Here is a 25,838-nt window from a genome sequence, read left to right as displayed (position 1 = left end):
ACATTATCTTACAGCAACTTTTTAATTTAGTGGTTAATTCGTATGAATTTGTACAATCTCATTGGTGTAATTTGCTTATCCAGGTTGACCATGCATTCTTTTAAAAACCTTACTGTTACGTACAAATTAATTCGAATTAGGAATTTGTACCTATTACCACTAACTGGAAAAATAGTTCAGTTTTCTCATGAGATCAGGCTGATATTTCAGTTGTTAACACTGAACAGACATATCGAGCTCCAAGATTATAAATGCAAAGAAGCAGTTTAATTAAGCACAAAAATGATAATCACATATATATTCATTATTTTTATCTGATAAAGCAGTAATCTAAATATTATTTCATGAAAATGTATACCTGAAGGCCATCTTCCAGTCGGCTTGCTGCTTGAACAAGCCCAAAGCCTCCTCTACCCAGCAGAACACCAAGTTCATAAGTGGATGAATTGATGACTTTTAAAAGATGTCAAAGTCAGCTTTATTGTCAATTCAGCCACATGTACAAGACATAGACAATCGAAATTGCGTTACTCTCAGACCCAAGGTGCTTAACATTAATATAAAATATATAAAAAAAAAGAGTAGAGTTTAAAAAAAAGAAAATGTACAGTATATACATTGCACATAAATGTGGTCTAAAAATATAATAAAATTGTAAACAATACAGTGACATTAAGGGCATATTGCAAATGAGTGCAAAGTAAACCAGAGTTGTGCAGATAAAGAACAGTATAGTGCAGAAAGAACTTGTAAACATGATAATTGTGATAAAGTGACAGTGTCATATTGGGAGGTAGTATGGTGTGTCTGCATAAAGTGAGATGAGTATGAGTGTGTGTGTGTGTGTGTGTGTGTGTGTGTGTGTGTGTGTGTGTGTGTGTGTGTGTGTGTGTGTGTGTGTGTGTGTGTGTGTGTGTGTGTGTGTGTGTGTGTGTGTGTGTGTGTGTGTGTGTGTGTGTGAGTGTGTGTGTATGTGTGTCAGAGTCCAGAGTTGCGAGGGGAGGAGGTGCGTGGGGAGGGAGCGGGGAGCAGAGCTGGGAGAGAGTTCAGCTTCCTGACAGCCTGATGTATGAAGCTGTCTTTCAGTCTGTTGGTCCTGGCCTGGAGACTGCGCAGTCTCCTTCCTGATGGCAGCAGACTGAAGAAGCTGTGCATTGGGTGGGTGGCATCTGCTGTTATGCAGAGGGCTTTACGGGTAAGACGTGTGCTGTAAATGTCCTGAAGGGAGGGGAGAGAGACACCAATGATCTTCTTTGCTGTTCTCACTATGCGTTGAAGTGTTTTCCTGCAGGATGCATTGCAGGTTCCACACAGTGATGCAGCGGGTCAGGATGCTCTCAATAGTGCCTCTGTAGAAGGTGTACATGATTGGGGCTGGTGCTCTTGCTCTTTTGAGTTTGCGGAGGAAGTAGAGGCGCTGCTGGGATTTTTTGGCCAGTGCAGTGGAGTTTTTAGTCCAGGAGAGATCCTCCTGGATAAATCAAAGATGCTAATATAAAATGTCAATCAGTTGAGAGTTTATTTAATCGAAGGCTACTGTCTGATTCACACATAACAGGACTATTTAAATGAAATGTAGTAGCTTGTTTCGCTGATCTTCTCTTCTTTGGTCTGAAACAGAAACAGAAATCGTGTTATTGTCATCACACAAACTGCATAAAAAAACAAATATAGGCAACATATTGCCTAAAGTAAAGAAACTGGACATTAAAGAACAGGTCAAATAATTTCAGCAAAGATATATACACGAGATATCGCATACAGACCCTGAGCGTGCATTAATACCGCCGCCACATTTGTACAGTGCTCCCAAGGACAAAAGTCAACCGCACTAGTCAAGATTAAAGCCAATTTGAAGATGCTGGGCTTTAGCGCTGTGTACGGGTGTAGTAACGAGCAAACAAGGAAAACAAAGCACAAAGGCAGAACATTTATAGGTAAGATTAAATTTTTTACGTTTTTGTATTTTACGAACTTTTGTGCCAAACCAGTAGCATTATTGATGATAATACAGTCTCTTACTGCACTGACCATAAAGCAAAGTAGCACCAACTCACACTAAATTGTAGGCTTATGCTAGTTTTGTTGAATAAAATAAGCAAACAATGCAAAATAAATATGACCACAAGACGCTGCAGTGCTAAAAACTTGTATTATTGTCGGCTAAGTGAACGAGTCATTCATTCACAAAAGAATAGCTCCCTCCATTAGAATAAGAAGTGAAAGCAGGCGAGGGGGTGTGTTTCAGGACACGGATTAGATCAAATTTAACAGGGAGGGAGGATAATACATTTCCATGCACACAAACATGTTCTTTGTCAGGAATGCCTGTGCGGTCACTTACCCATTGATGTACAAAAGTGATGTAAAATTTGCGGAATTTGAAAAAATTTGCAAAGGCCTACTAACCAATGGGAAAACTCTCGATCATAGATATATGTGTATATGTCTATATACCTCCACTGCAACTTGGTCCCATATTAATTTCAAAGGAGCGCTACCCTGTACTAAAATAGCGGCTCTATTGATGCATTCCTTCCAATAGACATCGATAGCATAGGCGACATCTAATGTAAATATCTATGTCATTTCAGAAGCTTTTATCATACAGCAGCTTATTCTCTGTGCAGTTAATTAGTACTAACTGTACAGCTTTCCATAAACCTGTAAATCTAATGCCTATTACCTACTAGCTAATCAAATCAAATCAAAAATAAGTCATTAACATGTATTACCTTAAGCCAGGCATGGAGGTTGAGGCGCTCCAGTTCAATCCGCTCTCTGGGGTCTGTCTTGAGACAGCAGCGCATAAAATCGCAGCATTCTGTACAGAAAGAAAAGAGAGACATATGATTATTACATTGAAATTTGTTGACACTCAAACGATCTAGATCTGGGATGTGCAACTTTGCTCTTAGAGGGCCGCTATCCTGCAGAGTTTAGCTCCAACACTCGTCGAACACACGTTTCTATAGCTTTCCAGTGATCTTAAAAGCATTGATTAGATGATTCAGGTTTGTTTGATTAGTAATGGAGCAAAAGTCTGGCCATCCAGGATGAAAGTTGCCCTTCCCTGATCAAGACGATCATCTTTTTTAAGCCACAAGTTAATTTGTTGTTCTGTCTAAAGGCAGACATACATGGTGCGAAGATTGTAGATTATGAAGGTCAGAAGATTATATATAGTGTCAAAAACATGGACATAGGTAGACACTGCTTTCAGAGTTAATCTCTTTCTCATTCTACCTTTCTCTCATGCATTAGCTTTTGATAAAAATCTATCGGGAAACCAGTATACCTGATTTGTGAATTATAAAGTGAAATATACAGTCAAAGTCATAATTATTAGCCCCCCTTTGAATTTATTTATTTTTAAAATATTTCCCAAGTAATGTTTAACAGAGGAAGGAAATTTTCACAGTATGTCTGATAATATTTTTTCTTCTGGAGAAAGTTTTATTTGTTTTATTTCGGCTGGAATAAAAGCAGTCTTAAATTTTTAAACACCATTTTAAGGACAAAACTATTAGCCCCTTAAAGATATTTTTCCCAATAATCTACAGAACAAACTATCATTATACAATAACTTGTCTAATTACCCTAACCTGCCTAGTTACACTAATTCACCTAGTTAAGCCTTTAAATGTCACTCTAAGCTGTATAGAAGTGTCTTAAAAATATCTAGTCAAATGTTATTTACTGTCATCATGGCTAAGATAAAATAAATCAGTTATTTTTTATATAAATTAGTTATTTTTCAGTTAGAGATGAGTTATTAAAAATATGCAATGCAGCAATGACCATATGAGCATCAATGATTTCCACTTCTCCTGATGGGAAAATCGCATACAAGTTCGTACAACAGCAATATTTCATGCACCTGCCTTGAGACTAAAACATTACAACTGTTCTTTGCTGAAATGAAGATCTCACCTTCTGACAGGCCTTCTATGTCTTTTGTCATGATCCTGTTCAGTTCACGTAATGTTGGAAATTTCCAGAAAAGCATTACAAACAAGACTAGCCCGAGAGACCACACTGTCGCTGGTTCTCCGTGGTATTTGCCAGTCATCTGAAACTCAGGAGGGCAAAACTCTTCGGTGCCTGGAGGAAAGAGATTTTGTTTAAATCAACATGCCATTTTTAATTGAATATCCATTATTACTATGCAAGAATTCATTTGATTGAGAGCTTGGCCCACTCAGAGTCAAGTATGAAAAGCCCTCAACTCATCACCACAGCTTTCATACATACCACAATAGGCTGTGTAAGCCTCATCTCGGAGGATTTCTCCGCACCCGAAGTCAATCAATTTGACCTCAAGGGTGTCCGGGTTGATCAGGAGGTTCTCCAGCTTAATATCTCGGTGTAACACTTTTCTTTGGCAGCATGTTTGAGCTGCGAATACCGCCTGTTTCATGATAAACCGAATGGCATCTTCTTTAATGGGGCCAACATAGCTTTTTATAAAAGCGCTCAGGGGCTGACAGGGTATGGGCCGTTCCAGGACCATGAGGTAGAAGCCCTGTTCCACCTGCCAGTCTAGAAGCTCAAGAATTTCAGGAACCCTTGGGCCTTGATTGACAAGGATTTGAAGAGCAATTTCTATTGGAAGTGGTTGAGCAAAACCATCCTAGAAGAAAGAAAGTTTGGAATGACAACAGGGTAAGTAATTAATAACATAATTTAATTTATGGGTGAACTAATCCTTTAATGTTAGCATGACGTGTTTGAAATGTAAAATTGTGAGACTGAGAAGAAACAAAAAGCACACTCTTCTTACAATGCTGATGAACTTCGTGCAGAACATGGGACAGTGTTTCACTGCCACCTGATCAACAAAACAAAAGAATGGATGTTTTAGAATTAGGAACAAAGGAAATGATGAGATAAGACTAATAGGACAAAATGAATGGCTAGATTATTATTGCAATTCAGATTCATACCTGAAGTCCATCATCCAAACGAGTCGCTGCATAGACAGTTCCAAAACCACCTTCACCGAGCTCCTCACCAATTTCATATTTGCGTGAATTGATGACTGTTAAAAGAGAAATCAGATTTGTTGAAAAAAAAATGTGACTACACTTACTACTATAGCTGAATGTTAGTTATCAAAAACATTTAAACAATATGTATATTTAAGTCAGTCTGAAGCCTAAACTACTAAACTGTAGGGGTGTAACTATTCGCACCTAACCATTTTGGTGCAGGACTTTAAGTTCAGTCAATGTGTACAAAATATGGACAAAAAGACTGATCAAATCAGGGAAAAAGTGACACAGCTGGATGTTAATTCTCAGCAGCGCTCCCACACATCTCTGTGCATGAATGAACAAGAGTGAGTACAACACCTTCATAAATATTCAATGTTCCCAGAATTTTAAACAATAATTTTAGGTGCTTGCGTTTTCTGAATACAGGTGAAAAAAAGTATTTTAATAAAACTTAAATATAACTGTTGTTTTTTCTGTCAAATAAAATTTGGCAGATTTATTAGTTGTCCATGCAGCAAAGGTTTTAATAATAGTAGTTGTCTGATTTGTTTTAATGACTGAAAAATCCATATATATGTTCAAATATATGTTTATATTAATTAATGTAGAATTCACTTTTTCTCACTTTTTATTTACTTGATTATTTTTAGATTATTAGAGCTCTAACTTTTATGATAATATATATTATAACTGATATTAGTAATAAAAAATTACAAGCATTTTAACTTTACGTTTTTTTCTTCCACACTGTAATGGAATTGAACAGAACTATATATAGTTACACCCTATAAACTGAGATAAACTGTGAATGTTCATTAAATTAATGAATGAGTGTCAAAGTAGCAAACTGACCGAAAAAGTTTTTCTTCTTCTCAAAAACACGTTCACACAAGTCAGCTAGCGAAGGCACTGCAGCTTGAAGGACATCATCCTCACTACAGTCGGACATAGCACAGGCTGTAGGGACATTGTCAATACTTTGAGCTGCAGCATGGTCTGAGATTTGAAGGGTTGGTGCAGTGCTGGGAGAATGGAGGACTTCACTGTGGTCCTCAACATGTACTGGACAGCCACTAGTGTTTGGTTCCTCCAATGACAGGCCTTCAGTCCTGCCATCAATATCTTGACCTGAAAAAAGAAAAAGTATGTAATAACTAAAGATTGTTTCATTCACATTTGATAAATGAAATATTAACATTGAAAAAGTGACACTGCTCGATGCAAATGCACAGTAGTCTTCCGAATACTGAAACATTGACAAACATTTATGTGAATGAATAAAATTAATACATTTTCAGAGTGTTTCTTCATTTTGTACAATCATTTTTTACTTAATTGTATTTTCTAATTGTTTATCTTGCTCTTTTTTAGAATATGGGTAAGAAATGTAAGTATTTTCTATTGTTCACAACAAATGCAGTACACATTTTTTATTCTTAATTCATGTTAGCAAAAAAATAAATATCATTAATCAATGAAACATTATTGTAAACTGTTACTAATTCTTGTATTGTTTTAACCAGGCAGGCATTTATTTAAAATGTTTTAAACTGTTAATGTTCACAACTGACAAAATAAAGAAGCAATTCTAAATGTTGCCATTTTTCTCACAAACCATACTGAAATTTAACTGAACCACTTATTATTACACTTCTATTAAACTGTCATCTAGTCTGTGCATGTTCATTGAATTACTTAATGGTAAGTATTAAACTGACCAGTTACAGTTTTCTCCATATCCTGCTGCTGGCATGACTGTGGCTCAGTGTCCTGAAGAACACGTGCACACAAGTCAGCTAGCAAAGGCACTGCAGCTTGAAAGACATCATCCTCACTACAGTCGGACATGGCACAGACTGTAGGGACGTCGTCAATATTTTGAGCTGCAGGATGGTCTGGAGTTTGAAGGGTCGGTGCGGTGCTGGGAGAAAGGAGGACCTCACTGTGGCCATCAACATGGACTGGACAGCCACTGGTGGTTGGTTCCTCCGATGACAGGTATTCAGTTCTGCCATCAATTTCTCGACCTAAAAAAAAGCAAAAAGTATGTAATAACTAAGGATTTTTTTATTCACATTTGATAAACGAAATATTAACACTGAAAAAGTGACACTGCTCCATGTAAATGCTCAGTAGTGTTCTGAATACTGAAACATTGACAAACACATTTATGTAAATGAATGAAATAAATAAATATTCAGTGTTCCTTAATTTTGTACAATCATTTTTAGCTAACTGTATTTTCTAATTGTTTATCTTGCTCTTATTTTGATTAAGGGGTAAGAAATGTAAGAATTTTCTATTGTTTACAACAAATGCAGTACACATTTTTTTTATTCTTAATTCATGTTAGCAAAAAAATAAATATCATTAATTAATGGAACATTATTGTAAACTGTTGCCATTTTTCTTATTATTTTAACCAGGCAGGCATTTATTTAAAATGTTTTTAACTGTTAATGTTCACAACTGACAAAACAAGGAAGCCATTTTAAGTTTTGCCAATTTTCTCACAAACCAAACTGAAATTTATTAAACTGCCGTCTAATCATTGAATTGCTTAATGGTGAGTGAGTTAACAAACTGACCAGTTATAGTTTTCTCCATATCCTGCTGCTGGCATGACTGTGGCTCAGTGTCCTGAAGAACACGTGCACACAAGTCAGCTAGCAAAGGCACTGCAGCTTGAAGGACATCATCCTCACTACAGACTGTAGGGACGTCGTCAATATTTTGAGCTGCAGCATGGTCTGGAGTTTGAAGGGTCGGCGCAGAGCTGGGAGAAAGGAGGACCTCACTGTGGTCATCAACATGGACTGGACAACCACTGGTGTTTGGTTCCTCTGATGACAGGTGTTCGGTCCTGCCATCAATTTCTCGACCTAAAAAGAGAAAAAATATGCAATAACTAAGGATTTTTTTTTTAATTCAAATTTCAAATGAAATATTATTTAGCCTAATCAATGGATAATATAAATTATGAAGTGACTATGTGGGGTTTAGTTTTGTGGTTTTAACATGCATGTATGTGCTTGTTATGCTTTTTGTGTTTTGACCTTACCTCCTACCTTAAAGCAATGAATTGCAGTTGCATGACAAAGTGAGCGTTTATGCTATGTAAAAACTGTATGATGATGAGTTTATTTGTTTATTTTAATTCTGTAGCACAATATCTATTATACTGTAATGCATTACAGATGTTCTCAGTCACTTTGGTATATTTATTAAATCAGAATTGAAATTCTCAAAGCCGCTTGTTTCGTACTGCCTCTATACAGATTGTTACAGATTAAATTAGATACTGCTCATTCGTTTAGTTTATGAGACAAATAAAACCAAAATCTCCTGCACGAGTTGTGATGAAAACTGCCCAAAGATACAAAAAATTGTATAGGCCTACAGGAAAACGTGATCTTTAAATAAGTTTATCCAAGAGACGTGCTGGTTTGGAAATATGGAGAATAACTGAAGAAATGTACTAAATCAACTGTAGATACACAATCGACTGTATGTTACACACTTTATAAAACTGATTGATAAAACTAGGCTAATTAAAGATAATATTAAAATGAATAATAAAACACTTAAACGACAACGAGTGTAACATTAGGGCCCTATATACAGACTTTGGTGTTCTTATAACATATGATTTACCATCACTGGTCATCGTGGATGGAGTGTTTTTCTCCACGAGTTCTTCCCCATCTGAGTGGGTTTTGTTGACGGTCCTTTCTCGCAGGACTAAAGCAATTACTCCGAGTAATGTAAACATTTTAAAAGAGTAAATAGTCTAAAAAACGAGAACTTTGAAAAACCGATCTATCAGAGAGATAGTCTTCGTGTATTTGGAGACTACCAGATCTTGAGTAATGACGCAAATTCAGCAACACGTCAACTTTAGAACGTGATGGAACGTCAATTGACATTCTAAATTCCAGCAACACCAAGCTGAAACGTGATTGGCCCATTTAAAGCATATTTAAAAAATCAGAACAAAGTAATAGACAATAATTTTTAGTTGCTTTTTTCGGGTGTATGTGTATGGAAGGTAAATCCTGCCAATTTTAAATAAATCAAATAAACATTGGAAATGAAAATCAGATTAACAATTTCATTTTAAAACACTGTTCGCAAAATATCTGCCAAAATTGAAAATGAAATGAAATTATTTCATTTTTATTTTCACTTTGACAACACATCGTCCCAAACAAATTGATAATTAAAATGAAGTTGCCGATTTAACATTTCATTTTCACTGCATTTCCGCATCAAGACTGCCAATATTAAAATGAAAAGCTAAACTGACTTTTTTACAAAGCCTGTTATTAATGTTCACGCTATAATAGTGACACAATTCAAATGAAAATAAATTTAAACTTTCCTTTTATTGACACTTTTTCTTTTCAGTTTTCATTTTAGATTTCATTTTCAACTTCAAGCTGCATGCAAAGCCTATGCTAATCAGTGGGAGGGGCGTATTCAAGCGACGTCGAGTGCTTTCACACACAGAGCCCGAGGGCAGAAGCATGGTTTTGATGCATGGGGCAGCGTGAGTTACTAGAGTAAATACAGTATAACAGAAGTAAAATGGAAAAACTGGTAGTCAGCTTTTACGTGAAGCAGCTGCTGCATTGGTAGAGCAAGAGGAACAGGGGACAAGCTTACCAAGCTAATTTAGCTGTTTTTCAACGATTTTAGGACTAACAAGTTGTTAACGTCACAAAACCTAATACAGTATATACAATTCGACTTCATCACAAGGCCTTCCGCATTTACACTGCAGTTTCTCTGCCCACCGAGGAAGCCCGCGACTCCTGCTGCGGGACGGAAGTTTGACGTTTGGTTCTCCTGTGTCCATTAATAACAGGCTTTGTGAAAATTGTGTTTGCATTTTATTTTTCAGTTTGGCTTTTCATTTTAATATTGGCAGTGTTGATGCGGAAATGCAGTGAAAATGAAATGTTAAATCGGCAACTTCATTTTAATTATCAATTTGTTTGGGACGATGTGTTGTCAAAGTGAAAATGAAAATAAAAATGAAATAATTTAATTTCATTTTCAATTTTGGCAGATATTTTGCGAACAGTGTTTTAAAATGAAATTGTTAATCTGATTTTCATTTCCAATGTTTATTTGATTTATTTAAAATTGGCAGGATTTACCTTCCATATTCTGCATTGAAAAAATGTAAACTGTCATGAAAACATGACAAAGCCATTTGACGGTCTTGTTCATAAACAATGGTGTCAGGAATTTTCATTTTGATGACACTGACACTTTCATTGACATCAATACTTGCTTTTGAGGAATGAACTATCCATTTTGAGCATGTGATGCGCTTTTGCAGGTTAGCAACTAGGTTTTGCAGTTTGTACTAATTGTTTTGAGAAATGCATTAACTGTTGTGCCAATGCGGTCCGTGTACGTTGCGTTCATTCGATTTTTGATCTTAAACGAAATTTAAAAAACGAGGAAACGGCCGTTTTTCGTTTTTTTATTTGGCTACAAAAAAATTAAATAAATGGTTTTGGCTCGATTTTCTTTTTTTGGTTTAGGGTAGGAAAACGGATAAATGACTTTAAAATTCATTATCCACATGTAGGCGGTTCTAAAACGCCCATTTCCTCTGATTGGTCAATCAAATCTGGGCTCCTGACGTCGCCTTCAAAATAACAGTCCTGTAGTCTTCGTCCTCTGCGGATCAGCACACAGGCATTTAATATATTATATTTAATATATAATATATTAGCAGTATTATTAGACATTTATCATTACAATTTATCATTACTGTTATAGTTCGCCGCCAAATTTGCTGCTATGCACCTGATACTGAGCAAAAGATTTGAGAGCAGCACTTGGTTTGCACGATTGTTTCCAAGCTAGGCCTATATAATAGTAATAATAATAATAATAATAATAATAATAATAATAATAATAATAATAATTAATTATTATTATATAGTTTTTATTGTTTAGTTTTTATTTTTATAGTTGTTAGCAGGGCCAGAATAAGAGTTCATTGGAACACACACACATTTTCTCTCACGCAGCAAGCCAATTCCTTTCGAGACTTTTGCTGGATTAATGTCGAGTACATATCTGTAAATTAACAGTTTTCAGTATTTTGTGATTTTTTAATTTTTTTATTTATGTATTAATTTATATTGTCTGGGCTGGTGTTGTATATGCTACAAAAACTTTGTAATAAACTGTCAGTGCATTTTCTGTTATTTTATCAATTTATCTTTAGCCTATAAGCTGGACATCTTACTACAGATATGAGGGAGGCGCAGCTAGGCGCCGTGTTTCACTTTGGCAGCAGCTGCAGGTGATGAGAATGATGCAAGTAGAATCCAACTGTCAAAGAGAACGATGATCTTAATTTTTTTTTGTTTAAATAACTGTTTAACATAATACACTAAATTTACATATCATTTGAACCACATACTACATAGGCCTATGCCTGATTCATCCATTGCTTATGCATAAATTATACAAAAACATATAATTATAATTATTAATTTTTTATTTACCAAATCTGAGCTCCTGACCTCGCCCTCAAAATAATAGTCTTGTAGTCCTCTGTGGATCAGCACCCAGGCATTTAATTATTATTATTTGATATATATTATTAGACATTTATCATTACAATTTATCATTAAAAAAAGTTATAGTTTGCAGCCATTTTTGCTGCTATGCACCTGATGCTGAGCAAGATTTCCGAGCACGACAGTTTTACGATTGTGATCTGCACCGAGGAAAAGGCAGATGACATAATTCGTAAAATAATAACTTTAAAATGTAAATGTTTGTAATACAGAAATTACAGGGAGCATAGGCCTATAATTAAATCCTTATTAGCAAAACAATTCATCCACAGCACTGTATAGCAGACCGGCCCTAACAAAAAATACACTTCATATAGGCTTTTTTTGTTGGAAAGATGAGCTTTTTGGAACAAATTTTGTTTGGTATAATTTGTATAAGTAAGATATCTTATTTTAATGTATTTTTTGTTGGCCAGTTAACTACAAACAACAATATTTGAGGTCCCCTATATAGGCCTGGCTTCAGTGCCAAAACACAATTTTTTTGTTAAATAAAATAATAATATAAATAAAATTAAAGTGAAATATTCACTGTTTCAGAGTAGCCTAAATTAAACTGTATTGGCTATTAATATCAAAATCATCCATTGCGGCTGTCAGTTTCGATTTAATTCCCTGATTTGAATGAGCCAGGACAGCCTTACAAACTCTTTGCAGCAATGAAGGTATTCCCCGGTTAACTCAGTTTGAAAAAAATATACAGAATTTGTACTGAAGCCTGTATGAATGCACTGATAACTGTACGGTTCTATACCACCTTAAAGGATATATTGATGTCCAAAGAATAGAAGAAGAGTAAAGAGGTCAGACACAAGTTATTATGTTTAAACAATGTATTAATTTCTTTATGATTAATGTGTAAACATAATCATCACAATACAAATCAAACAAAATAGCATAGGCCCACGTAAATGGTAAACAATTATCACATAAGAATGACAATAATTTTAATACTGAGAAGTTGTAATATAGTGATGAAACAAGTCCCATAGTTTTAGAGAATAACCTTATAAGCGATCACTTCAGCAGACGATCCGTGGAAGTTATGCCATTATGCAACATTTGCCGGGATCGAATTTTCATATGCCATGAACGTATAATGTAAAATGAGGAGTTATTGTGTTAAAACAAGTTATCAGATGAAGTTAAATGTTGCTGTAAATTTTTATGCAGTTGCAGGTGATTGTGTATGTGTGTGGTTATAAAGTTATGTCAAACTCCGAAGCAAATCACACCACATCTTCTTCTCATCTGATAAGATTCAGTCAAACTGCTTGCTCTTGGAATGGTGTGGTTGAAATCTTGTTGGTTATAATTCTTTAAACTGTCGACTAAGCATCGCGATGTGCACTTGCCTTTTCCTCTGTTCCTCTTCCGTTACTGTGTCAAATACATTCATTGAACTCGCGAGCGGACCTCTAACCACGCCCACATAATAACATAACAGGTAAAGAATAACAGTTCGAAAACAGAATAATTAATCAATCTTTTGTAAAGAATTATAGTGATATGCAAAAACATATGCCTGAGTGCACTTACAAAACAATTAAAAATCTTATATTCTTGAAGGAGCCGTCTTTGCTTTTTTTTATGAACAACATCCTCCAACTTGTGCAGTAAACTCATTGTGAGAGATTGCGCGTGTCTGGCCACGATGAAAGATTTTTATAATTTGTGCCAGTTTGTCAAGATACACATTTTTAAAACACCTTATTATTTTTCAGAACGTAGATGACGTTTGCATAAGCAATAATAACTGATCCTATCACCTGATCCACCTGATTAAATAAAAATGTAGACTTTAGCGCTTAAAAAATACTCCCATATAATGTAACTCTTGCGAATTCACGGAGTAAACTGCTGAGCTCTACAGTAAATCTATTAATAATGTAGCGTAAGTAATACATTTTAAAGTGTTGTTTTGAAATATATTTCTTTGTTATTGAAAAAAGCCAGAGAGAGATGATGATGATGGTAAAAAGAGAGAATGGTAAAAAAATACATTTTGACTATTTAATTTTGTAATATCCAAATAAAACACAAAAGGCAGTGTTCGGCAACAGCCATATGGCCAATTAAAGTATTTAATTAATATTCGGCTAAATTTAAGCTTTCATCCTTACATGTACGCATATCCATCTATCCATCTCTCGCTTTCTCTCCTATTATTAAATAGGTCTTGTTTTAATTACATCACAATAATACGTGAAAATAATCACGTATTTATAAAGCTGCGCCTAGCTCGGAAACAATAATATGCTGCTCAGAAATGGCTTTATTTTGCACAGCATCAGGAGCATAGCAGCAAGAAGTTTGGCAGTGACGTTAATTTAATGTCAAATAATTATACTGCTGTTTTTATATAATTTATGCATATGCAATGAATGTATCAGGCATAGGCCTATGTTCTAGTATGTGGTTCAAATGATACGTAAATTTGGTGTATTATGTATATTAAACAGTTATTTTAAACGAAAAAAATAAAGATAATAGTTCTCTTTGGCTGTTGGATCCGACTCTTGCATCGTTCATTTATGGGACCTAATATCTGCTCTGTGGACTTTTGAAGTAATATAATGTTTAAGAAATAATATAGGCTATAGATAAATTAATGTAAACACAGTTTATTACAAAGTTTTTGTAGCATAATATACAACACCAGCCCAGACAATGCAAATAAATACATAAATAATAAATAATAAAAAAGTAAAAATCACAAAATACTGAAAACTGTTAAAACAGATATTTTGTACTCGACATTAATCCAGCGAAAGTCTCGAAAGGAAGGCTTATTATTATTATTATTATTATTATTATTATTATTATTATTATTATTATTATTATTACTATAGGCCTAGCTTGGAAACAATCGTGCAAACCAAGTGCTGCTCGCAAATCTTTTGCTCAGTATCAGGTGCATAGCAGCAAATTTGGCGGCGAACTATAACAGTAATGATAAATTGTAATGATAAATGTCTAATAATACTGCTAATATATTATATATTGAATATAATATATTAAATGCCTGTGTGCTGATCCGCAGAGGACGAAGACTACAGGACTGTTATTTTGAAGGCGACGTTAGGAGCCCAGATTTGATTGACCAATCAGAGGAAATGGGCGTTTTAGAACCGCCTACATGTGGATAATGAATTTTAAAGTCATTTATCCGTTTTCCTACCCTAAACCAAAAAAAGAAAATCGAGCCAAAATCATTTATTTAAATTTTTTTTAGCCAAATAAAAAAACGAAAAACGGCCGTTTCCTCGTTTTTTAAATTTCGTTTAAGATCAAAAATCGAATGAACGCAACGTACACGGACCCAATGCACTAGTGTTCTGATAAATGTACCAAAGCGAATGAGAAAAACTAATATGGAAAACCATTGCATGTTTTTATCAAAACTAATATTGCATATTTTTTCTAAAATGTGTGTGCGTGTAAAACAATAGAATTTGCACAAAGAAATGATGGGGGTCTTCTCTAAGGAAAGTAGCTCAGATCGCCCAATGCAGTCTACAACTGCGCTGTGTGTGATTTGTCTTCATAAGGCTGCAGTATTTTGATTACTATTAATTACTGTTTAATTGGTATTAAAGTCACCATGGCATTTAAATTTGCTCTTATTTTTAAAATCATTGCCATTATTTATTAAATCATGCACCGCACAACATTTGTTTCTCATTTCAGGACTGCTTCAGATGTGATGTGTTGCAGACAAACCTGATCCTAATAATCCAGGTGTTCAAAAGGGTTATGAACACCTTCATTAGATGGAGAAGCGGTGTTTAATCAGGGTCGGAGCATAACTGAGCAGAGCTGCGGCCCTCCAGGAATTAAGTTTGAGACAACCACTTTAGATTATTTTGAATGTAATATTAGTTTCTTACAGGACAAATAAAAAAGTTAACAAGCACTAAAAAGAAAAAAAGAAAAAACTCTGGTCCAACTAGATGAGCAACTTTATTCACTCAGTGTTGTTTGTAATTGTCAAAATAAAAATAAAAAATTCCTTAAAATGAAAACTTGCATTTACAATGTTCTGTTCTATATAGACAGCACTAAACACCTTTGTTTGATGAAATACAAAAAGAAAACCAAATGTACAAAATGTGCATGACAGCAATCCTCATGATGTCACCGTCCCCACACAAGTCCATCTGAGTGGGTGTGTGACAGATTCACACTTCATCTGCTAATTTATCCATGGCTGTCACTGCATGTCTGATGCGCCGCCGCCGACGCCTCACACCTTGTCCTCCTTCTCACGCTTGACCTTGAGGAACTCAGCCATGTTGGAGAAATATTTCTGATTGGCTTCAGCCACCTTCTTCTCTGCAGCCTGTGGGTTCACAATCTCCAGCCCCTGACAGAGAACAGATGCTTTACTAACAAATCAACCAAACCAACGCTGGCAGTCTGAGATTCAGCACGCCACAATGAACCAGAACGTGCACGAAAAGAGTCAAAAGCAGCTGGACTGCGAGACAGTGTACCTGTAGAGGAGTGAAGGCCACGCTGGAGCTGGTTCCAGACGATCGGTCTCTCACTGTAGACTTGCCTCCGTACGTCATGCTCTGCTTCTGCAGTGTCCTCTGCAACAACACAACTGATGTAAGACCACGTGTGTAGAAATAATGGATAAAAATAATGACAACAATCAAGCTGACACATTCAATTCTGTTAAAAAAGAGCAAGGCAGCAAATTGACTCAGAGGTGACAAGTGATTCAGGAGGATTTATCCCAGATTAATGTCCTTGAGAGGCTTGTTTAAAAAAGAAATCATTAAAATAATGATTGAATGGGCTCTATGCAGAGCTAGTGTTTTTCAGCCAATGATGAACTTCTGGTGAAAGCTTAATGTGACTTATCAATTTCATAATGTTCCTTTTACAGCATCAATGTTGTAATGGAATTACAATACATTCGGTTAAATAGACTTCAGCAAACAATTAATGAGTCTCATGGCTTTCAACATTGATATTATTAATACATGTTTTTTTTTAGCTCTAAATCAGCAAATTATATTGAATGATTTCTGAAAGATCATGTGACACTGAATGTAGTTGGGTAATGTTGAATGTAGTTGGGTAATGTCTGTTGAATTTTCAGCTTTGCCATCATAGACATATATTTTATTTTAAAATGTATGAGAACAAAATAGCTTTCAATACATTATTATAGTTGACTTTATTATAAATGGTAAATTTATTTCACATTTTTTTTCAATTAATTTTTTTTATAAAAGCAGCCTGACGAGCACAAGAGGCTTATAAATAAAATCAGTATTAATTAGTCATTTAATATAATTTTTATTTATAATATCTCTTTAATAAATTGATCACTTATCGGGAACTTTTCAATAACACAATACAGCTCAAATTAAGGACATGTGGTTATTTTACTGGCTTGTGTTTTGTTTTTGTTTTTAAATCCGTATAAATTCAATTATGTCAAACTTAAAAAGTCTTGAAAGATGACTTTATATAATTTAATAAAATAATAAATAATTATTACAAAGCATTTCCGGTTTTCCAGAGCATTTCGTATGTCTGCTTTCATTTTTAGCCCAGAATTTTCATTTTGGTACATCTCTAAAAAAAACGCACCAGATTCGAAAATATAAGCGAAAATATAAGCAAATTAGCCATCTGTGAAAATGCCCCAAGCAAAGAAAATTTGCTTTCAAAGCTTCATTTTCCCTTAGTATTTGCTGCAGATGTACCTGTAAAGATTTGGATATTCTGGCTTTGGTGGAGTCGTTGACCTGAGCTTGTCTGACTCTGCCACTGCCAGATTTTCCCAGCTGACCGAGACTGAAGCCCAGATCCTCCTGATAGGCATCGTCCTCAATCTACACAGAGAAAGAGAACGTTAATAACCCGCAGTAGCTGAATCAATCTATAGAATTTCAAAAGCAAGCACACTAATGGAGAGCTGCTGATGCAGTTCATCTGACCTCTGCAAAAGTCATTCTGTTGGCGTGTTTCCTGATCTCAGTCAGTCCCAGTCTTTCTTTCATCTTACGATACCTGAGAGAACCAGGAAAAATGCAAGTCAATCAAAATAATTCTTTAATATATGAAAGGTTTCTTTTTAAAGACAGATAACTCAATATTTTGTAATTGTAGATATCTTGTTTTTGTTGTATATTGAGGAGTACAACAATAAATAAAAAAAACATGATTTATTAGGAAAAACAATGGTCAAAAATCATGTTTAGTATTGATGCGTACAATATCGACTGAAGTCCTTAAAGGCCATGCGTCAATATAGTTTACTTGTTTTCTTATGATCACAACTTAATTTTCTTGTGATCTCAACATAACAAAGTTGATCTCTCATGTTTGAAAACCTATTTTTTCTGCTTATTCCAAGAGTATATATTTTTGTTACTTTTTCTCATTAATGCACTTGTCATCATCATTATTTTTTCTCTAAAACTTAGTCATTTAAAAGTGCAGTATGCAAGTTTGACACCCATTGGTTGAACTAGGTATTGCAATACAGGATCAAAACACATTTTCACTGGGCTCCTCCTCTGACAAGTCCATGCAAGCGCAGGTTGCCAGATTTATGCGAGTGTGCCTGACTATCAAGCCTAAAGGCTGATTTGAACAGCTTGTCAACTAAAAGCAATGGCACGTGATAGAAGAAATATTTGTTATACAAAAAAGGAGTTTTTGTCCTAACAAAACTGTAAATTTCTATTTTAGAAACAGTTAATCTTGTTGTTCACCTGTGAGAAATGGATCACCTCAGGTATAGCTCATGTGCTTTATTCAGTGTTAGATGCTAACAATGTGAGTTTGAATGCCATTTTACATGCCATGTATTGTCATACTACTAAAAGCAGCAGCAGATCATCTTTAAGTTAACCATTTGAAAATTAACTTTAGAACTGTGACTAAAGCCAACAAATATTAATTATTTAGCATATAATAATGTAAAAGAGGTTTAATAGGTAGGGCACGGGGTTACAATGTAATCTGCTCACCTAATGTTTACGCTCGTAATATTTATATGATTTGCTAATTAATAACCACCTCATGTGGAACTCTGAATCTGCGTCTCATTTTGGGGCTGCTACTGCGTGCTTTGAGAGCCTTCATGACTAAAAGAATCAAATAAGCTATTTTCCATGAAGGCAACCTAGACAGCTGAAATATAATTGGCTTAACTGGGTTAAATGACCAAAACAAAGACAGCGTTCTGGCACGTAACTCACATTTTCAAAGCAGAATAACTGACTTTAGCATTGCTTTTCAGATACACACGAATGTCCACTTAGCAAGTTTTTTTTTTAAATATCTGTAAACATATTATGGTATTATTATATCTATAGAATATTAGATTATATCTATATATAGCTATAGAATAGTCAAAAACTCACATCCAGCACAGATGCACCAAGACCTTAATTTTATATGCCATTCACAAGACCACAACATTCCCACCCTCACCTTCTTCCTCCTCTCTTCTTCCTCTGTCCATCCAGAGGAGCTGGAAGAGGCTTGACCTGCTTGACTGGTGGAGGCTCCTGCCATTTATCAAACTTCCTCTCAATCTCTTCCTTCAAATCATAGCCAACCTGCAGAGCAACCCACATACAAATGCTTACAGTCTAACTAGTTGATATACTCTAAAGTGAATGAACAGCACAGAGATGCAGATCATGATCTACTGTCACCTTGCCATCTGCGCTCTCATGAAAACTGTCCACGCGAGAAGCCAGAGTGCATTTAGCAGAAACCAGACGAGCTGCTTTCCTCCTTAGATCCTGCAAACACAGATTAACTCCACATTGTTACTAAGATTTACAAATGTTCTTATTTATATGCAATAGAAAAAGTTTATTTGTTTATAAAATATTTATATACAAATTATAAATAAGATTTTCTCCAGAAGAAAAGATTATAGGAAATACTGTAAAAATGTTCTTGTTCTGCTTAACATCATTTGAGAAATATTATAAATAAAATGTGCAAATTTCACAGGATGATTATTAATTTTGACTTCAAACTCTACATAATATGTATTTGCACATATTTTACAAACTTTTATTTTGTATGCAATTAATTGTTAAAGCACTAAATCTTTGTCTTTTCATGGCTACTGATGGCCAATTTCTATTATTTCTCAATGATTTTATGAAATGTACCTAATAGTAAGTAACTAATATCAATTTTTAAATTAATTTTAGCTGTTCATTTACACGACAACAACATCATTATTATTATTATAATCATCAGACATTTTTGCTGCATATACATGAAACTTCAAAATCAAAAGCTGCATTATCGTCATGCAAATGTAACCTTATGTCTTATTTTGCTCAACAATGTCATATCAGGTGGAACTAATTGTCAGTGAACTACTTTTAATGAAACCAAAGGTTGATGCTCACTGGAGGCAGAGTCTGCACTACATCACAGTGGTAGATGTAGCCTGTGTGGGGCAGCAGAGATGTGCTGCTGAATCCAGACAGTGTTCTCCTCTGCGCTCCCAGCAACATCAGATTACATGCGGGCATCTTGGACAGGTTAGTCAGACCACCGGCAACACCTGAAATAAAAGGAAAGAATTGAATATGTTCAAAAATATAAACAGAAGTGATCAATTTACAGTAAACAAAAAGCGCTATATATGATTCCAAGCAAGTATAATTTCCGTCAGTAAATAGCTGAAACATTCAAAATGCTAAAACAATTTAAACATATATTTTTTGTCAACATAACAAGGTGACTTCTACGTGAACTCTTTTAATCCAGCAACATCTTTTGCTCACCCATGATCTTGGCAGCAGTTGAAGCTCCGACAATAATTGAAAGATTCGGAGCAATGAATGACATTCTGGATTCCACATATTCATAGATCCTGTGTTTTGATTGGTTGAGCTCAAGGGCCATGTCACAGGCCTCCTCCAATCGCTGGAGCTCATCATCTCCAAGCATCGTTCTGCAATCATCAGAATAATGATTTAGGGTTTGTACCATTTTATTCATGTTTTCATACGCAACACATTTTTATCACTATTTTACATATTTTTAATGTTTTAAAATTTTCTTTACAAAAAATAAAGCAATAACAAACACAATAAATAAAGATTTTTGTCAATTGTATAACCGAGTGGTTTCAAACTCAATTCCTGGAGGGCCTCAGCTCTGCATAGTACTGTATAAACTGTGCAGAGCTGCGGCACTCCAGCAACTGAGTTAGAGACCTATGCTATAACCATTCTGGCTGTATCTGCTCGCTCACTCACCCTTGTGTGGTAGAGGCTGTGACGCTGACCACCATAATGGTGGCATTGGTGAGAATCTGCTGAAGGGTCTCATTGTTTTTGCACTTTTCCAGATTGTTGCCCAGCTCCTAAAGACACACAAACACATCAAATTATCGAACACACAAGTATTAATGTTTAAACTTCATTAACAAAAAACCCCAGCTGATTAGAAAGTGTAATTCACAAAACACAGTTTTGACAGAAATAGTCTGCTCATAAAAGCTAAATCACAGACGGGCAGGTTTCTACATACCTTAACAGTTCTGATGTAGTCCAGTGCATTTGGCACCAGAGACTCCAGCTCAGGAAACCTTTTGGAGTACTTGTCACGAACAAACTTGTGAATGATATCTGAGGAAGAAATAAAGAAAAAGTGATCTTAAAATGCGTAAGAAGTTTTACAATTCCAATGTTTGAAAGCGTTAAAGAGGCTTCATGATGCAGAAAAAGCTAACAAAATCTAGTCATCCATTAACTGTTCACATAATCCAATTGAATACAGACTAGTGCTTGTGAATATATTTAAACTGTATTTTTGCGGTTTACAGTTTTTTACAATGGCTATGACACTTTTTTCAATACATTTAACAAGTTTGCTAAACTCTTAACACAGCAACACACCTAAAATACACAATTGGCAAAACAGTTAATTTTATGCTCAAAATCACACATTATAAACTAAACCTCTAAACTACTTTTCAAAATACAGTAATAAACGAACACACTACACCATGTCTAACAAAACACTGCAATCATGTTTCAAAATGAAATTATTGTTCAAAACACTAACACATGTTCTCTTCCAACATAAACATTCAGTCAATCAGAACACACTGACAATAAAAACACTATCATCAGCTGACATTACAGAAACTCCATTAGTTTATGTGTCAGCTCTGCCCTTATATTTGAAGTCTCGTTACAGTTTTGTTTCGTTGGGTTAAGTAAATGCATGCATTTTCTTTCGTTTACGGCAAAAATTCTATACGAAAGGAAGAAAAAAATTGCTTTATAAAATTTACAGTTTATGTAAAAAAAATACAGACACAGAATTTCTGCAGTACAGACTTTTTTTGCAGAAGGACATCACTGCAAACAGGAAAAGCACCACAACTATAATAAAATAACAAAGTAATCTTCTATACTTCCCGGTCTTTTGCCACAAGTTCTCATCCACATTATACTTGATATCTTCTGTGGCCCGGCACGGTAACTGTGGCCCTTTGGCCTATTATGTTTTTCCTACGGCGACATCCCCAGCCTTGTCAACATTGAAAATTTCATGTGGTACTTGATTGGCCTCTAACTTCATGACTCTCTGAAAGTAATTAGACACAGTGTATGCAAATGCTGTACTGTATATGTACTGTATGTACTAATGAACTCCATATATATATATATATGAGAGAGACTCATATTGCGGTTATATATATATATATTTAAAAAATAAATAAATATATATATATATATATATATATATATATATATATATATATATTTATTTATTTATATAACCGCAATATGCTGTTTCTCATTGGCAATTGAATAAAATAAAGGGAATAAACTTGTGTTTCAATTCACAATTAGAACAGCTGTTCACTTTGACTTTATCCTATATAATTTCTGTTTAGAACATGGTGTTATCTGTTCTGACATACTGTGTTAAAGCATTTGTAAATTTGACTGTAAAATTACATTGTTTTCTTGGTTGTGCTTGTGTGTAAAAGAAGTTAAAGCATTTTAAATTTGTGTTAACTGGATGCATTTTGTGTCAAAACAACAATAAATGTGTTAATTGTATAGCCCACGAAGACGGATGTTGTGCTAACTGTGTTAAGAGTTTAGGAAACTTGTTAAATGTATTGATAAAAGTGTCATAGCAATTGTAAAAAACTGTAATAAAGTCTGCATTTTGTGTGTAAATCAGTGGTGTGCCTTCTTTACTACAGACAAACTCAAGCACTGTCTGCCATTTCACTATACGAGGACATTAACTTCATCTGCTATGCTCCAAGAGCCACTTCAAAAGCATTATAACATTTTATGAAAAAAACTATAATAATAATAATAATAATACAATGTAAAAAAATAATGTATGCAGAATTTCACAGAATTTCAAATTCAGAATATTAAAATGCAAAAACAGTCAGAATCATGGTAAAAGCTCATTTGGAAAAATGAATAATTAAGCAAATATATCTGAAATTTGCCTTTATAGCTTTAGTGTTACAATTCATATAATGTGAATTTAATACACAGGTATAAAACAAACAGTGAACTCACTAAGCTCGTTGTCTATTTCCACCGTCAGATTGTTGGCGGCAACAATGAGCCTGTACTCTGGGTCTGCTTCAACCGGTCCAGACACTGAAAAAAGAGGAAATACCATGTTAAAAAAAGTTTCACTTGTGCCTAAAACTGTTTAAATTCATTTCTTTGGTTGAACATAAAACCTGTAACCCTTGACTTCCATAGTGTTTGCTTTTAATAAAGATGTTAATGGTTAAAGTTTTCAAATTTATCATCAAAATATTTACATTTTTTGTATTCAACAAAATAAAACAAAACAAAAACCTCATTGAACCATTGAGGGTGAGCAGATTTTAATACCTAATTTCACCATCCCTTTTAAACAACGTTAATTAAAATTAGTATTCTCTATATGTATTAGACATGGTCTTCTACAGTTTAAGGGGCTTCATAGTCTTCACCTATCAAGGAGTAAGCTGGCAAAAATGTATTCAGGGTCAGATTCATCTTGCTCCAGATGTGGTTTGAAGCCAGCAGATCTGAGTTGTATGTTCTGTGGATGACCTAGATTATCTCAATTCTGGACCAATATTTTAGATCATTTTCATCTATGTCACAATGATATGGATCCTGATTCTTTGACTTAATTTTTTAAGTTAAAATAAATGTTCACCAGCACGCTTTACAAAAAAAAAAAAAAAAAGTTACTACTTATCTTCATTGATGTAAAGTTAGTTTTATATTTGCACATTCTGACTCTCACCCTCTTAATGCAATTTCAGGGAAGTATTTTACAAATTCTAAATAGAGAAATCATATCAGGAGCCCATGACTATGAAAATACAACATTGTGCAGTCAAACAGTAGAACTAATGTTGTTTTGAAGTCTGAATATTTAGCCTGAATTGGATTTCAGAAATAATATCCAAAGTAGCGTGACAAACAATGCAGGGACCTTGTCACAAGTAGTTACTTTGTGTTTAAATTATTACGTCATTATAAATAGTCTGTATTAGGCTTTTAAAATCTGCTTTAGTATTTTATTGAACACCAAAGTCTGAATGTGTGAATAAAAACAACCTCAACGTTACCTTCTGAATTCTTGCGTTGATTTCCAACATAGTGACTGATTTTATCCATGATTTCAGCGAACTGCAACATATCAACAAGTCTGCAATAAGTTAGGTTCTAAAAATAGATCTGAAATGAAGCTGTGTGTGAGTTATTGATGTCAGAAACTGACCGGTTTGCTGTGTCGTAGTTTAGCTATGGACGTGACGCTCTCCGTGCTGCTGTAATCCACCTCCATCTCCTCCGGGATGTCCTCCAGTCCTCCATCAACTTGTCTTTCTCCGGGCTCTCCATCACTCTCTCCCTCTTCTCCGCCGGGATACAGCCCGTCCTCTTCTCCTGCCTCCTCCAAATCCGCAAGCAGCTCGTCTGCCAAAGACATCTACGAAGACAGTGAGAAAATAAATCACAACTAGACAATAAACACTGCTGTTTGATAATCGCAATCTTTAAGAAAGTGTTCAAGGTAAAATCAGACCAAACTTACAACTCAACCCGCCTGTTTTCTTCTCACTTTATGGAAAGAACAGAAGCCAACATGCAACGACTTACAAACGCCAAACAACGATCTGCAGTCGCACAGTAAATACGTCACATGTTTCACAGCAAAGGCTTCTGGGAAATGTGTTCAGGAAGATTCGAAATAAAAAAGTCCATGACCTATTTGTTTTTTTTTTGCTCCTTGTACACATTTTGGACATGAAAGAAGTTAAATTTTGAATGATTAACAATAATTTGGATGCATGGATTTGTTTAAGGTATATAGGTTCATTCCACTATGGTGTCGAAGGCAAATGAATTAATAAATGAAGTTTGTAAACTTCATTCTTTCATTCATTCATTTTTCCTTTGACATAGTCCCTTTATTCATCTGAGGGCACCACAGTGGCACCACACCACCAACTTATCCAGCATATGTTTTACGCAGCCGCAACCCAACATCAGGGAACACCCACACACTTTCATTCACACACATACACTACAGCCAAGTTAGGCTACCCAATTCAACTGTGCCGCATGTATTTGGGGGAAACCGTTACCGGAGCACCCAGAGGAAACCCACGCCTACATGGGGAGAACATGTAAACTCCACACAGAAATGCCAACTGACCCAGCCGAGGTGACAGCATTACCCTCTCCGCCATATCGCTCCAATAGTCTCCATCGCTCTAATGAATTATTGTGCTCTAAAACCAGGCCTTTCAGTCTCATTGTCCAACTGTAGATGTGTAATACTTTTATTTTAAAACGAATTTGTATAATATTTGAATAATATTGACATTCACAGTGCACTGTTACTGTTCATCTGCTAGACAAATCAGTTTTTAGATCAATCACAGCCCTACACATGCAAAACTGTGCGGTTATACTTAGTAATTTTGTAAACTGAGTTTAAAAAGTGTGAGTTTAAGAGTTCAATTATTTTTCTAATATTAGTCTAACGTTTCTCTACATTAACACTGATTTGGTCATTTCCACCACAGCTGTCATTTCCATCACCACACATATTTAAAAAAAAAATTTAAGTTCTTATCACACTTTAAAAATGAATTCACAATTTATGAGCTCATGCTCTATTTAATACAAATTCATTTATTTTGTAATAAGCTTTTAATCAAATTAAA

General features: G+C 34.9%; 2 protein-coding genes across 4 annotated transcripts; both read right to left on the bottom strand.

The window, feature by feature from the left end:
* Positions 1-247: 247 nt before the first annotated feature.
* On the bottom strand, positions 248-8,917 carry LOC137487923 (uncharacterized). Its single transcript, XM_068214164.2, has 10 exons — positions 8,652-8,917; positions 7,586-7,879; positions 6,716-7,024; positions 5,850-6,125; positions 4,947-5,041; positions 4,784-4,831; positions 4,255-4,633; positions 3,934-4,104; positions 2,736-2,824; positions 248-1,611 (listed from the first exon to the last, which is right to left on the bottom strand). Exons 1-10 carry the CDS (start codon positions 8,767-8,769, stop codon positions 1,561-1,563), a joined length of 1,830 nt encoding a protein of 609 aa, XP_068070265.2. The 5' UTR covers positions 8,770-8,917; the 3' UTR covers positions 248-1,560.
* Positions 8,918-15,549: 6,632 nt separating this feature from the next.
* Positions 15,550-24,805, bottom strand: prpf31 (PRP31 pre-mRNA processing factor 31 homolog (yeast)). 3 transcript variants are annotated; one of them, XR_012391372.1, is made up of 15 exons: positions 24,701-24,784; positions 24,386-24,595; positions 24,234-24,294; positions 23,176-23,259; positions 21,146-21,243; positions 20,872-20,978; positions 20,395-20,564; positions 20,014-20,171; positions 19,297-19,386; positions 19,070-19,197; positions 17,566-17,638; positions 17,332-17,460; positions 16,102-16,200; positions 15,801-15,971; positions 15,550-15,768 (listed from the first exon to the last, which is right to left on the bottom strand). XR_012391372.1 is itself a non-coding variant. In NM_200504.2 (15 exon segments), coding segments are annotated over 13 exon segments (1,527 nt in total). In that variant the 5' UTR covers positions 24,701-24,805; the 3' UTR covers positions 15,550-15,765; positions 15,798-15,851.
* Between the last annotated feature and the right edge of the window lie 1,033 nt (positions 24,806-25,838).

The sequence above is a fragment of the Danio rerio genome, chromosome 16, assembly GCF_049306965.1.
Source record: "Danio rerio strain Tuebingen ecotype United States chromosome 16, GRCz12tu, whole genome shotgun sequence".
Taxonomy (NCBI): Eukaryota; Metazoa; Chordata; class Actinopteri; order Cypriniformes; family Danionidae; genus Danio; species Danio rerio.
Note: the sequence above shows the minus strand (reverse complement) of the source record. Positions and strands in the feature narration are given on the sequence as shown.

Coding starts and splice junctions, on each gene's coding strand:
- prpf31 (XM_073924720.1), bottom strand. CDS start 24,595: ATGTCTTTGGCAGACGAGCTGCTTGCGGATTTGGAGGAGGCAGGAGAA. Junction 23,260..24,233: donor TCAACGCAAGAATTCAGAAG/GTAACGTTGAGG, acceptor CTCTTTTTTCAG/TGTCTGGACCGGTTGAAGCA. Junction 20,172..20,394: donor AACTGCTGCCAAGATCATGG/GTGAGCAAAAGA, acceptor CTTTTATTTCAG/GTGTTGCCGGTGGTCTGACT.
- LOC137487923 (XM_068214164.2), bottom strand. CDS start 8,769: ATGTTTACATTACTCGGAGTAATTGCTTTAGTCCTGCGAGAAAGGACC. Junction 4,105..4,254: donor GGCTTACACAGCCTATTGTG/GTATGTATGAAA, acceptor TCTTTCCTCCAG/GCACCGAAGAGTTTTGCCCT. Junction 2,825..3,933: donor CATAGAAGGCCTGTCAGAAG/GTGAGATCTTCA, acceptor CTTTCTGTACAG/AATGCTGCGATTTTATGCGC.